Raw genomic sequence first — 13,963 nt, 5'->3', positions numbered from 1 at the left:
CTGCCTCTGCAGATACCTAAACAATGGACATTAAAATTTTTACTGGTAACTCCTGAAAAAAGCATGAATTTCTTGGATCATATCTGGCATACAAAGGATGCTTGTGTAGTAGCGAGCTGTTCGCAATCGTCTAGTAAGCACTGCTTTTATAATTCTGCCTTCTACAGGTTGAGCTTTTGTTAAACACAGACCATCAAAACTGATTCTAATGTCCACATCTCTCTTATGTAACTTTTTCAAGGCTTTGGAGGGTCTTTTATTGCTCCTTCTCCATCACCATCCCCAGTCACTCCAGCTCAAACAAGCTTACTACAGCCTAACTTTGATGCAGCTTTTGGAACAACAGCTCCAACAACTGGCAGTTCATTTGATGCATCAGGTGAGCTGAAGGTTTTCTTCCTGTTAATTTCCTAATGTGTTTTGTGTGTTAGATGAGTTAATGAAACCATATTTAGGTTCTGAATGCAAACAATAAAAACAATTTCCCTCTTCCTTCTCTGCTGGAAGAACTCAAGGTTGTGTTTAGACAAGTGTGTGCCCAAGAGCTCTCTGTACCCATCTTTTATTCTACCATGACAATACAAACCAAACTAGTGTGAACATCATCCTTGCATGCGCTTCATGGCACAAATCAGGAATTACTCAAGGACAATACTTTTCTGTAAATCAATTATATAGCCAAGTCATCTTGCTGTTGCTGCTGAAACTGTTCTTAAGCTTGCATGGCACCTGAAGTTACACAAAACTGAGACCAAGGTCATGTTCTTTGCCTGACTATAAGCTTAAACTTTCATCACTGCTATCATTTTGTTTGTATCTCTTCCATTCTGTACTTTCCATGCTGGGTCCTTGCTACAAACTTAAAATTGGTGAGTTCTGCAACTTTACAAGAAAAAGGTCAAAGTAGTACTGCTGCGTGGTTGGTTATTTGGTTGCTTGCCAGTGCACATGCTACCCCTTTCTGTTGACTTAACATTAGCATGTACCTCAAATACAGATCAGAAGATAATGCTGGCATGAGATGTACCAGGCTGTTTGACTTCAAGAGATCTAAAAAATTAGTTTCAGAGATAGATAGATGGACTAAGGAGACTAGCTCTGTCAGTGTGGATGGTTCTCATTCCTTCTGATCTTATGAGATGTTAGTAGGCTTTCCTAACTCCCCTCTGCTTGCAAGTGAATAATAATATCCTGAGACTGTTTTAATCCTGTTGCCATAAAATGTCAAGGTATAAGACTGCCTTTGCCATAAATCTGACTGGTGTCTGTGGCAAGATGTTCATTTTAAAAGCCTTTAAATGAATATCTCCTGACAAATGTGTGTGCATCTGACATCTCTCTAAGGATGTCTGTAAGAAAAATAGTGTTATGTGGAAGCAGTGCTGTATCTTTGTAGATTCAGCTCTCCAATTAAAGTGCTTTCAGGCATGTCCTGTCATATTAGTTTTCATTGGTATAGCTCTTTCAGGGTTACTGTACATTCAGTGTATAGTAAAATGACATGCATGCCCTTGTTGGCATTACTTTTAATGTCAAACTATGTTTTGGTAAGACTTGTGACATTGTTGTCTGTACTACATTTGTTGGACCAACATCAAAGTGGCTGGTAGTGTTTTTCTTACCAGAGCTGCTATTCTTTAACAACTCTCCTTTCCCTTCCAGTGTTTGATGGCTTAGGTGATCTTCTTATGCCAACTATGGTTCCTTCTGGTCAGTCTATAGCTCCTGCAGCTACAGCAACAGTCACTCCTTCAGCAGCAAGCAAAGGACTCGGAAGTGATCTTGATTCATCTCTTGCAAACTTAGTAGGCAGTAAGTGACACATTTCTGTTTTAAGTGATATGGCATACAATGATAGTTTTTGTTTGTAGATCCAAACAGCTGTCCATTTTATCTTTCTTCTACCAATGCCCTTTTATTTCCGCAGGGAGATCAGGGCAGCTATAGGCAGAAGTAGGGCCTGATTCAGGTAGCTGGGGTCATAGCTTGTCCCTCGTTGTCTCCAGAATCTGAGCCAAATAGCAGGATCTATTTACTAAGTATGATTGGTAACATGTGAGCATCCTGGGACACTAATGGGCACATCAGACTCTTGATGGGTGGGCCCCCAAGTAATAACAGCTGGAATGGTGAAAACTGTCCAAAGCATCTGGTAGTACTATGGAATTTAGTCAGAAAAGTTCATGAAGACAATAGCTGACTTGTTGCTTAGTGAGAACAGAAGTAGCAGTGGGGTGAAGTGAGAACAATAGCCAAGAACAGATGGTCTCTCAGACAGTGAACTTCCCAAAAAATGTTCTTGAAATGCTAAACAACAACAGGTTCTTTCCTATAACAGAGATAACCTTTATAACTATAGATCAGTAGCACCAGCACCTGTACAAACCTAACATAGACCCACCTAGGCTAAGTTACAATAGTACTGAAGTTGTAGTAGCAATACTGTGTAAAAAGAATATTCTGTTCCTATATGTAAACACAGCAAAGATATAACTGATCTGAAGATGCATACTATTTTTCTTGGTGAGGAGAGAAATAACTGTGTTTAGAAGTCAGCAAGAGTTTTAATCACTTGAAAAATCTTCTGCACATCATTTGGTATATCCTGGTTTGGGGGAGTAAATAATTGCACTTAGCAATTTGACTTTTTGCAGGACTCATACCGATCATGTGAGAAGAGAGTTTTTTTAAAACTTAGCCTAAAACTTCTTTCAGAGAGTAATTAAGGAAACTACTTGGAGTGCACGTGCATGATAAAACAGATAAAACTGTAGAGCTTCCAAATAACACTGAGTTTTATCTGTATGAGTAAAATAATTTAATAGTTCAGCATATAACATGAAGAACAGAAACTAATGTTACCATTCATGGTAAATAGTTTTGGTGCTCTTAAATAACATTTTGTAGACCTAAATACATTGTCACTTTGGTTTGCTTATAGAGCAAAAATGGCTTCTTCAAGTATAAGACACCCATAGGGTTCCTCATAAGATTGTCCTGTAGCTGTGTCTTATGCTGTGCTAGTGCTGTCTAAATGGAGACAGCCAGAACGCCATTATTCTGTATAAGCCCATGTACAATGAAACGTGAGCTATTACTTTAATGCACTTTAATTTATTAGAAATGTGACTTTCCTTTTTTTCTTATAACTTTTAGATCTTGGAATTTCTGGCACCACTTCAAAAAAGTAAGTTCAACATTTAATTAAATATATATATGTGTTTATATATATATATATATATATAAAAAAAAAAAAAAAAAAAAAAAAAAAAAAAAAGATGTTCAAGTCTGTTTTGTAGTCTTACATTGATTTCCATGTTTATTAGGATCTATGAATCGGTCACATCCCAGTACCCCCCTCCTAGCCTCCTTAACCGAAACTGAGCACTTCATAAAAATTCTGGGAAGTGTATTCTGTTCTGTACAGATTCAATGAATAATTAATGTTAATTGTTCCTGATATAGCTTTTAAACTTGCTGGCTTTAATCTGAGTTTCTAAAAATATATATGTATATATAAATCACTGTCTTCATATTGGGTAGCTGATTTCCAAATGAATTGTCCAGATAATAAATTGAATAGCTCTCCTCATTATTTAGGCTAATATGTAATAGTTTTGTTATCTTTTTACAGACGCTGGATGTGCTTATCGTGTAGGCATTGGAATATTTGTAAAATAGAAAAGAAGTTGATTCCATGCAGTGAAAAGCTTCTTTTTGCAAGAAGAAATATTGAAAACATTACACTGTTTTTGATTGTCTTAAGCTAACCAATTGCTTACTTCTGTGCTGAGTCTTCCTCTGTATCCAAGACTATTTTATGATGTGTGTACTTCAAGATGTCTTGCACCTCTGCAGAGATGATAGGAGGGAAATAAGTAAACACATCATAAAGTTTATTCCCCATACTTAGCTTCCCTCAGTCTACTTCATTCAAAGAGTGTAGCTTATTCCGGATAAAGCAGCCTCTAGCAAAACCCAGTTTTGAAACAGACCTTTTATTCTGTTAATGATTTGTTTTTCTTGTATCTATCAACTTTTTTCAGAACTGAATGCTTTCTTCCTTCTTCTGTCTGAGCAAGATTTCCAGCAATGAAATGACCTTTCAAAGACTTCTATCAGGCAGCTCTACTGCCTGGCCCCAGTAGAATAGGCAGTAGCAGTCCCTCTTCCTACTTCCTACAAGGGTATATGCAATAATATGTTACGTTCAATCAATACTAAGTAAAACAACTCTTTAATTCTCACCACAAAGGCCATAACCATGTAACTGACTTCAGTGTAGAATGTAGTGGTGTTTACCACTAACAATCCTTGAAACTGCGTACTAAAAGTGTATCTTTCTGTTAATAACTTAAACTGCATATACCATAAACTAATGTAGCTGCAGGCTTAAAGTTAACGTACACTGCAATTGATTTTCATTTTCACTGTGAGGGTATGCAAAGAATAGCTCTGTCTCTCTCCCTCTCTACTAGGGGAGATCTTCAGTGGAATGCTGGAGAGAAAAAGTTAACAGGAGGAGCCAACTGGCAACCAAAGGTAGCACCTGCAACATGGTCAACTGGCGGCGTCCCAAGTGGTCCGTTGGTAGGTGTTTAATCCATCAATACCACCAGTATGAAACCTCACTATTTTAAGACTATTTTTTTTAAGAATTTTTATGTGTTTGTAGATACTACTCCTGTTTGTTTCAGCTAAAGAGTTTGCTTTGTTATAAATTATATGGTTGTGTCAAGAAACGTTTTTAAGACCAGATTGACTTGAACCCAGTGACAACTGGCTGTAAATAAAGACTGCTTTTTTGTGTGTCTTCCAAAACAAACAAACAAACAAAAAATGAATTTACATATACTCTTAATGTCTGTGGACATTTCTAAGAACAGTGTGTGGTTACCCCTACAGGTCTTGACCAGCACCAGGCCCAGGTAGACTGTCCAAGGCACAATGATATTTATCCAAAGCTGAAGTACTGGAAGGAGAGAAGTTTTTTTCTCAAGCTTGTTCTTGATTCAAGCTTTCCTGAATGAAGTAGATCAAAAGACTACATGGTATTCAGACTAACCAGATGTTTTTTGTTAGAGTAGTAGAAGGGTGTAGCTTCTTTCGCCCAGTAAAAGCAGTCTTTTGGAAAGGTTAAGATTTCCCTGCAGAATATACCTGAAGACACTAACTTGGCTCAAGAGCAACTTATCATGAGTGATCTACAGAGGTAATCTAAAGAAAGGTCATACGTCATCAAAGCTATGCAGGGCATAAAACAGCCTCTGTTGGAAAAAAGTGGGGTGGAGGTGAAAGGAGAGGACTGTCAGGGCGAGCATGACTGGCTCAGTTCCTGCTGACACATTCAAAGGTTAATGTAACTTTAAGCATGTTCCAGTTTGTTCCTTGACCTAACGGAAGGTGCAAGAATTCCCTGAGGTTGATACTTCATTGAATGTATTAGTTGTAATGCTAACTTTTTTTCTTAATAGAGAGGCTGGACAATACTGTACAGTGTAAGTGAAAAATTTTTTTTGATCGCTTTTTATACTTGCTAAACATGAAGATACTAACAGCAGCTCACCAGCACTGCAGTTATTACAGCTGGCTTAAAACTATCTAGAAGCTACCTAACACAGCTCTTTTTGGATTGTCCATCCAGCAGACAGTCCTCAAGCAATGTATGGTACTAGTGGGTGCTTAACTGTTCACGCTCAGTAATCTCAAAAACAATGGCTTCAAATTATCTGTGCTATACTTAGATGTGAATGATCTGGTGACTTGTACTATCTGAACTTTCTAACTCCTGTAATATCAGTCTCAGCTGGTAGTAGTTTTACCATCTGATAGGTAACTATCCTTTCTAGAATGCTGGTTTTGATAGTATTTTGAGAAATGTGCGTGTTACGTGCATTTCTTCTACATCTGCACCCAGGTGTTTTTGAAAACCACAGGAAAAAGTAAATATTAAGACCAAAATGAATCATTCCTTCACATCATAGTTGAACCTTGAATTTGAGACACTTGAATTTTGGTCACTTCTTCCCTTCCTTATGACCTTTCAGCTTCTGGATTAAAATCAGCAGAATTTCACAAAAGCCCATTCCCTTGAATGACCTGAGCACTTTGATGCAAAAGCATGTTCAGTTTGTGTCTTGGCATGTGATGGACTGAATTCTGAACTAAGATGTGGTTCTTTGGCTGGACTCAGATAGCTTTAGGGTGCTTACCTGATGTCATTAGCCCATGTCTTTCTATTCCTTGCTTCCCATAGCCAAATGTCCAGATCTTTTTCTTAGCTTGAGGACAGCTGAACTGATAGTGCAATAATTGAAGTGCTCACAGTAAAACTGGAAAAAGGTTCATAAGCATTCAACCCTTTCTTGCCAATTACTATTGTTCAATAAATCTGGAATGGGTTATCCTGACTAGTCTAATGTTTCCTAAGAAACTGGTATATTTTAGTCTTGAAGCAAGGATCAGGGAAGGGCACTAAATGCAGCCTTTGTAGAAGTGGATTGTGTAGTGAATAATTCTTGCATATATCCAGAGATGTTTCTGTGCTGTCAACTGTAAGCATGCTGACAGCTCTGCAAGCATGGTGGGACATAACTGACTCAAGATAGGCATTCAGGATTTAAAGGCTCAGTCATGGCATTATGACTTCTGTAATAGCTTGGGAAATTGTGCCAATATACTTAGGCTGCATGGTAGCAGTAATGAGGTTCCTAAAAATCCTACCACCATCTTTAAATCCCTTCTTTGAATGTTTCCTGCCTCTCTTTAAAGTTCTTAGCAAGAGTTTAAGCACTGTTTGTATTGAATATACTTCTGCAAAAAGGAGAGACTTGCCTGCTTTCCAGGCCATAGGGAGACTGTGCTTGGGAAATTACAGGCAAGGGAACCAAAAGGGATGATGTATAGGTTCTGCTAGGTAACTGAGGTGGCCAAGTACAAAGGTACTGTTTTAATTGTGCTGTATGTCCACTACTAAACTAACATTTCTCTCCTCCTGAATCCTGGTAAAATATTGCTTTTCTGCGCTTATGTTTTATTTGAAAATCCATTGCATAACAAGTTCAACTTCCCTTTGTAAAGTCTGTAACAGTTGTGATTCTGGTTTAAGTGTGCGAATTTAGTTTTTGACTAAATGAATCTCACTGCATAAAAATACTATTCTTTTTTACTGGAAACTAATAACTATAGCAATTACTTCATTTAACTTTACACTCTGCTTAAGCTAGGCATTGCTAGCTTAAAGTTATATTAAAATCAGTGCTATAGCAAGTGCAATGCTGTGTTGGCTATCAATTACAAAATCGGTATGCTTTTTACCTTGTGTAGAAGAAGGAGAAAAGTATGAATTTTCTTGGGTCTATTTTGAGCTGCATTCAGAAAATGAATTCCATTCATTAAGAGAATTGAGACTGTCACATTGGCTTTCTTATGACAAAGAAAACTGAACATCAGTGTAAGGACTGATTCAATTCTCTCATTCTTCAGAAGCATCATGGTTTTGAGATTAGGTATTATGTGTTACAGACATTCTTACCTTCTTTTTTTTTTTTTTTTTTTTAATTTTTATTTTTAGACAGGAGCCGTGCCTCCAGCAAGTGGTGTTCCTCCCACAGGAGGTGCTCCACCTGTCGCACAGCCAGGAGCAGCATTTGGGATGGTGAGTCTCTTTCTTTTGTTACATGGCTCTCCCTTCTTAATCCAGAAACCTAATCACACTGCTTTAATTTACAGCCCCCAGCAGGAGCGGGCGTACCCATGATGCCCCAGCAGCCAGTTATGTATGGGCAGCCTATGATGAGGCCACCATTTGGAGCTGCCGCTGGCCCTGGTGTACAAGTGAGTGTTAATGTTAGATGAACTGTTAGCCGTATCGCTAGAAGGGAATTGTGTGTACATTATCTCAGTTCAAATTCTAGCTGTAGGTTTGTAAATGGGATTTCTTGCAGTGTCAGCTGCCTGACTTGCAACTGATCACATGAACTACCTTGATTTTTTTTTCTTTTGTTCAATTGCCTTTTATGAGACCAATGGAACAGGTTCAGAAAGTCTCCTGCACCTAACTACACCAAGATGTCTTTGGGTGGGAGGGGGAGTGGGAGGCTGAGTAAACTTGAAAATGGAGCTGTTTGACAATTGTATTCTGTACAGAGCTTGACAAAGTTTACTAGAGTTGTGCTCTGCATCTTCCCTCCGAGCCCACCAAGAGGATTCTACAGAAAACTGACCTGCTTATGAGCAAGCTGAGGTCTCAAGTTCTTTGACAGCTGTTCCTTAGTAAATGCAAGTTGAACTGCTTTAGGCTAGTAGCATGCTGGGTTTATTTCACTGCAAAATGACTGCATTAAAATATGAATTACCATAGTGTACATAAAATTGGAGAGTTCAGAGCAGGTTTTTCACTGCAGTGTGCAAATTTAAATAATTTGGGGTAGAATTTTTCCTGTAACCTAGACTAATGTGGAAGAATGTGAATGAAAGGTCTTGAACTTCAGTTACTCTTTTTTTTTTTTTTTTTTTTAAGTGAGAGATACATGGCAATGCTTCATTTTTCATGTACTTAAAGTATGTGCTTTATCTAGTCTGACACTGTGACTATCACATATTTAGATATACAGGGGACATAAACTTGGACGCACACAACCAAAGCAAACCTGTTCTTAGAGAACTAGCATAGTAATTAAACTATGTGTTGGGTCTCTAAATTGCTTGACAGATGGAGAATCTTTAGCATAAATTTCTGTGCATAAGAATTCTCTGGTATTTGATGTGTGCAGGGAGTTCCTTATTCATTTAACGAGAAGGTCTTTGCTTAGCAGCAATTCTGCATGAATCACAGAATAGCTGAAGCTTGAAGGACCCTGTGGAAGTCTTCTTGTCCAATTCCTCTGCTCAATCAGGCTTCTCAGGACCATGTGTAGACCACATTTTGTCTAAGGACAAAGACTCCACAAGCTCTCTGGTCAATCTGTGCCAGTGCTCCATCACCTGCACAGTAAATAAGTGCTTCCTCATGCTTAGGAGGAACCTCCTGTGTTTCAGATTGTTCCCATTGCCTCTTTTTCTGTCACCTATCCTGTTTTACGCTTGATCAATATATGTAGAAGTTACCTCTGGATATTATCCTGCAGATTTGTATGTACTGATACTTTAAAGCAGAACAACATAATCTGAGAAGGTGATTATTAATAAGGAGGTAAAAAATAGTGAATGACTGCAGAGTGGTCTCTAGCTCCCAAAACAAGGTAGAGAACTGCTGTAGTACTCTCACATTACATTTGTCACTTAGAAAACCATCTGTTCCAGCCTGTTCCACGTCATGCAGCTGCCTATTTACCATGCTGCCACCAAAGAGTACAATCTTAGCAGGCTTAAAAATGGATCAAAAAATAAATAAATAAATTTATGGTAATCTTTAAGAGTGGATTGTAGTAACTGTGTGATTGCCCTTATCAAAATGCATTAGGCTAGTAACAAGGAAACACAGACTTATCAGCTGCCAGGGTCCTTCATTAATATAACAAAAAAATAATGGAGTAATTAATGATGAAGTAGGTTGAGTGAATGGAGACATGACATCCATCCTGTTGAACCAAGGATTCCCTCTAACTGGAAGCTAATGAGATTGGAAATGTAGCACTCAGTATCCACTCTGACGCAAAGTTTTTAGCTGATTGATGGCCACTAGGTGATGCAACATAAGCCATGATAGCTGTTCCAGGCTATTTCTCCAAAGTAGAGTTTAGTTTGTCGTAACTCTGAAAAGGAAAGGCCCTTTCCAGAGTGGAGGCAGGGACCAAATTATTTGCAGTACTTTGCTTCTGGGCAAGTCAGAAGTCCATCTTATCTTTGAAATGAGGTAGGAGGTAGAAGTTCATTCTCTGGCTCTAAAATATAATTTTTAACACTTAAAACTACTCAACCTTTTTTTTTTTTTTTTTTTTTTTTTTTTTTTTTTTTTTCCAAACCTTAAATCAAACAATCATCCTATAGCAAACTACGCTCCTTAAGTAAGGAAACACATTCCTGTTTAAGTATCTCCAGGTTTTCTTTGTAGACGTGGGAAGAACTTGAAACTGCTCTAATTGAGAAGTTGTAGGTATTAAAGCTATGCCTTTCATGTACTTGGTCATTTCCTGCCGCCTTAAACTGTCTGTTCACATAGATATCAAGAATAGTATTATGGAAGACACAATTTTTTCTCAGAGTAGGGTGGTAATCAAGGTGCCTAGTGTCCTGGGTAAGTTGGCGGTGGTGGGGAGTAAGGTCAGGATGAGAGAACTATTTGGCTCACTAGTGAAAAGGATTGCAAGGAACATGAAAAACAGATACTTTCTATGGAATAATTGATTTTATGACCACAAAAGGTGGAATCAAGTATACATATAGTTACATGTGCAGCACTCTTTGAGCTTTTATTCATATTACCAATGTAGAACAAGTTGTATTTAAATGCCAGTTGCTGGGATTTTCAGATGTACTCTGCAGCACACATTCAGCTTATTCTGGGCCTTGGTGTTTAATATCTAACAATTGCTTAACCTCTGTCTGGGTTGATAATCCTAACAGCATTCTTTCTTACAGGCTGAGAGTGATTTACAGCTCTGCTGACTAGTATATGCAATGTCTTTGGCCTTGTGCATTACATCAGCCAAGCATTGTTAGCTCTGTAGTAAGGACAGAGATTAAACAATGCTTGGGAAAAATGGCAACATGCTGAGTTTAGCAATAACATAGAGCTTCATGTGCTTGCAGTGTGTTTGTGTGAGACCCAGATATACTTACCTAATGACTGTGTATCCTTGTCTGCTTTGTTTTTTTTCTGCCTTCCCGTCTGGCATCTGTTAGCTTTCTCCAAGCCCAACTCCTGCTACTCAGAGTCCCAAGAAACCTCCAACAAAGGACCCATTAGCGGATCTTAACATCAAGGATTTCTTGTAAACGATAAGGTATTCTGTGACTGCCTGCATGTTACGCTGTAGTACATATCTGGCACACAGATGTTGATTAGTCTGGTAGGTTAAACATGGCTGATAGAATTGTAGCTTCAGAGATGGGCAGGAACACACACTGGTAGTGTGGTGACTTAAGCAGAAAACTGAATTATGTCTGTATTTTTAATTTTAGCCTGAAAGCTTGACTTTTGACTACTTTTTTTTTTTTTTTTCTTTTCTGAAAGTTGCTGACCAGAAAAGTTATCTTCAGTCTATGATTTCCATTTTGCCCTGCTTCTACTCAATCTGAGGGTTTGCTTTTTTTCATGAAACTAATGTTGAAAGAAATAGAATCATAATAGCATACAAATACTAGGGGCAAAACCGTGCCACAGAGGCTTGTTTCCATGGTGTTACAGGAGCTGTAGATTGTTTTTGAGAGCTCTTGGTAAATTGTGATAGATCTTATATCAGGTCTCACGTGTGTGGAAACAAATTTTGTATCATAGGTGTGGAGAGATCAAAAAACAAAAAAATAGGGCTAGAAAGAAACATCAGATCAGATTGAACACTTCTGCATTTTATTTTTCAATTGGCTGAAGTAAGGTAGGCATTTTGTAAGTAAGCCTAGAATAATTTGCCATGTGAGGAGAAGACAATAATTACATATCTTTGAGGCCTTCTTTATAAGTCCCTTTTCTTTTTACCCATAACTTAATTTTAAGGCTTGTTCTAGGCTTCTTCTATGCTTGAATTAGCAGCAGCAGAAGGGATCAAGCTAATCTTAGCAAATAACACCTGGTTCCACTTTGTCCATGTCACCAAATCCCAAAACTGAAGGTGTACCTAGGGCTTTGTGGAGACTTCCAGAAGTGGAGATGCATTTTTATTGCTGGGATTCACTGCTTTGAGCTTGAATTTATAGTAGATTGATTCATAAATGTCTATGGGACAACAACTGCTTTACTGAAAGCTGGTAACCTCTCTGAGGTGCAATGAAGTGTGTATCTGGTGTTTTCGCCTTAATTTTTCTAGAGCATGCTTTATTTGATTCATTATTTCAGTTTTCATCTAACTCTTTGTTTTCACAGCTGCAGTTTTTCTGACTGGATGACAAAAATGTGAGTTTGGAGTCTGCAAATCGATGCTCAGAGTTTTGAAGTGAGCCACCAGTACCAAACCCAGCGCTTACTCAGACTTTCTCTTACTCCTGAAACGTGTAGCACAGCTGTGAAAGTGAACATTAGGAATGTGTACTACCTTAGCTGTTATCCCTACTCTCTCTAAATTTGTGTACTTGGGTTATTTGTGTTTTACAATTTAAACAATGGATGTATGTTTCTGATGCCTTCTAGTGCTTTTCTGAACCTATCCCACAGGGGCAGATTATGCAGCTGTTGTTTGGTGAGCCATTTGGAGCGATGTCTGTGTTTTTTGAAGGTTTCAATGTATATAACTTTTTGAGGACACCTAAAATTTCCCTAAGATTCAATTTCTCCTTTATCTGTTACAAAATATAGTGTGATAATACCAGATAGTAAGGAAAACACTTATGAAATTGTGTGGAATACATTTTTTTTCCAGTCACAGGAATCTCAATTGTCGTGAAAAAATGTTTTATTTTTGTGGCACTGTATATGTTAAGATAATTTAAAGTAATATAAAGGTAAACTTCCATAACAAATACTTTTTCAATGATTTTCCAAGAATGAAAGATCATATCTGAAAGAAATATCATATTTATTGCCATTTTGGTTTTAAAATATATTTTAATTATTTAAGTTTTTGCATTTTAAATTGGCATATTTATCTTTCAGTTCTTGCTAAATGCACTGAAAATAAGTAAAGGGTCAGTTTCTCTCAATGTAGTTGAAAAAAAAAAGCAGCCATAGTTGTGTTGGCATTAAGGGATTTCGAATCTGAGAGCACTCTTTGGTATATCTGTAGTCAAAACATTGCAATTGATGTTACTCACCTCTGTTTAGTTCTTATGTACATCTCTTAATTTAGTGCTTACCTGTGTATGCCATAGGCTAGTGTTTTCTCCATTTCCCCAATTGCGCTGTGAGTAGCTTTTGTACTATTGGTGATTAGATTTAATTCTGATCCAGAGATCCATGCCCTTTACTGTACATAATGTGTTTCTTTAATTTTTATTTGTTCTCATACTGTTTCTGCTGATGGCTTGGCTTAAGATCTTGACTCTTAAATGAGGTCACTGTTGATCAGTGTTACAAGTGGCTTGGCAGTTCTCTGTAAAAGCATACTGGGTTGGAAAGATCTTCACCTGAAGTCTTTCAAATTAACTATTTAATCAATGTATGGTACCATTAAAAGTGGTTGTATCTGAATTTACTGTGGGGATAACATACACCGTAATGGGAAAGTTCTATAAAAAGCTAATTTCAAAATGGCTCTTCTTTCTTTGTATTTCAGTTTAAAAAAATAAAAAAAAAATGGAAAAGAAAGAAAAAAAAAAGAAAGAAAAAAAAAAAAAGAAAACCCCAGTGCATGTGTGCCCTCTGAGATGCAATAAACACCTTGATCAAAGTAAATACCTTGTTGCTGTTTTTCTGATTATTCAGATGTTGATCATAATAATATACTTTGAGGGGGAAAAAAGTATTGAGAAGGTCCTTGTGAGAGGGAGAGGTGAATTCTCTAGTTTGATCTTTAACACCTAGGAAGGCTTCACTAGATGTTCATCTCCTTAAATCAGAATATTAGTGGAATAGTTGTGGCTGTGAGAGCTTATAATACTGGTCCTGATTTCTTTCCCAGGAGGTATCATTATATGGCTTATTGAGAGCTAGCACAGCTGCGACGGCATAGGAATTGCTTGTGCTAAGGTTCATCTTACAGTAGGATGAAAAGAGGAGAAAATATTTCATACAATTTAGCTATATTAAGGTCTTTCTGATACTATTCACCTAACAAGCAACTTCTTGCTTTAGTACCACGATGAAGTGATGAAGCAGTACTGAAGGCTGCTTTAAAGCAATTTATAAAGAACAAAATACTGAAACAACCTG

The 13,963-nt window shown here is 37.6% G+C and overlaps 1 protein-coding gene across 9 annotated transcripts in view; it reads left to right on the top strand.

The window, feature by feature from the left end:
• Positions 1-13,486, top strand: part of SNAP91 (synaptosome associated protein 91) — a 71,821-nt gene extending 58,335 nt beyond the window's left edge. For 6 of the 9 annotated variants that reach the window (XM_084513843.1, XM_084513848.1, XM_084513844.1 and 3 more), the window contains 9 exons: positions 242-379; positions 1,663-1,812; positions 3,157-3,187; positions 4,479-4,590; positions 5,475-5,498; positions 7,574-7,657; positions 7,732-7,836; positions 10,846-10,946; positions 12,023-13,486. In XM_084513843.1, coding sequence (XP_084369969.1) covers positions 242-379; positions 1,663-1,812; positions 3,157-3,187; positions 4,479-4,590; positions 5,475-5,498; positions 7,574-7,657; positions 7,732-7,836; positions 10,846-10,938 — 737 coding nt within the window. In that variant the 3' untranslated portion in view covers positions 10,939-10,946; positions 12,023-13,486. The remainder of the gene's footprint in view (positions 1-241; positions 380-1,662; positions 1,813-3,156; positions 3,188-4,478; positions 4,591-5,474; positions 5,499-7,573; positions 7,658-7,731; positions 7,837-10,845; positions 10,947-12,022) is intronic. The other 3 variants (XM_084513846.1, XM_084513845.1, XM_084513847.1) reach the window with 2 other exon arrangements.
• Positions 13,487-13,963: the final 477 nt, after the last annotated feature.

The sequence above is a fragment of the Aythya ferina genome (assembly GCF_964211825.1).
Source record: "Aythya ferina genome assembly, chromosome: 3".
Classification (NCBI taxonomy): domain Eukaryota; kingdom Metazoa; phylum Chordata; class Aves; order Anseriformes; family Anatidae; genus Aythya; species Aythya ferina.
This window is presented reverse-complemented; position numbering and strand designations above follow the sequence as displayed.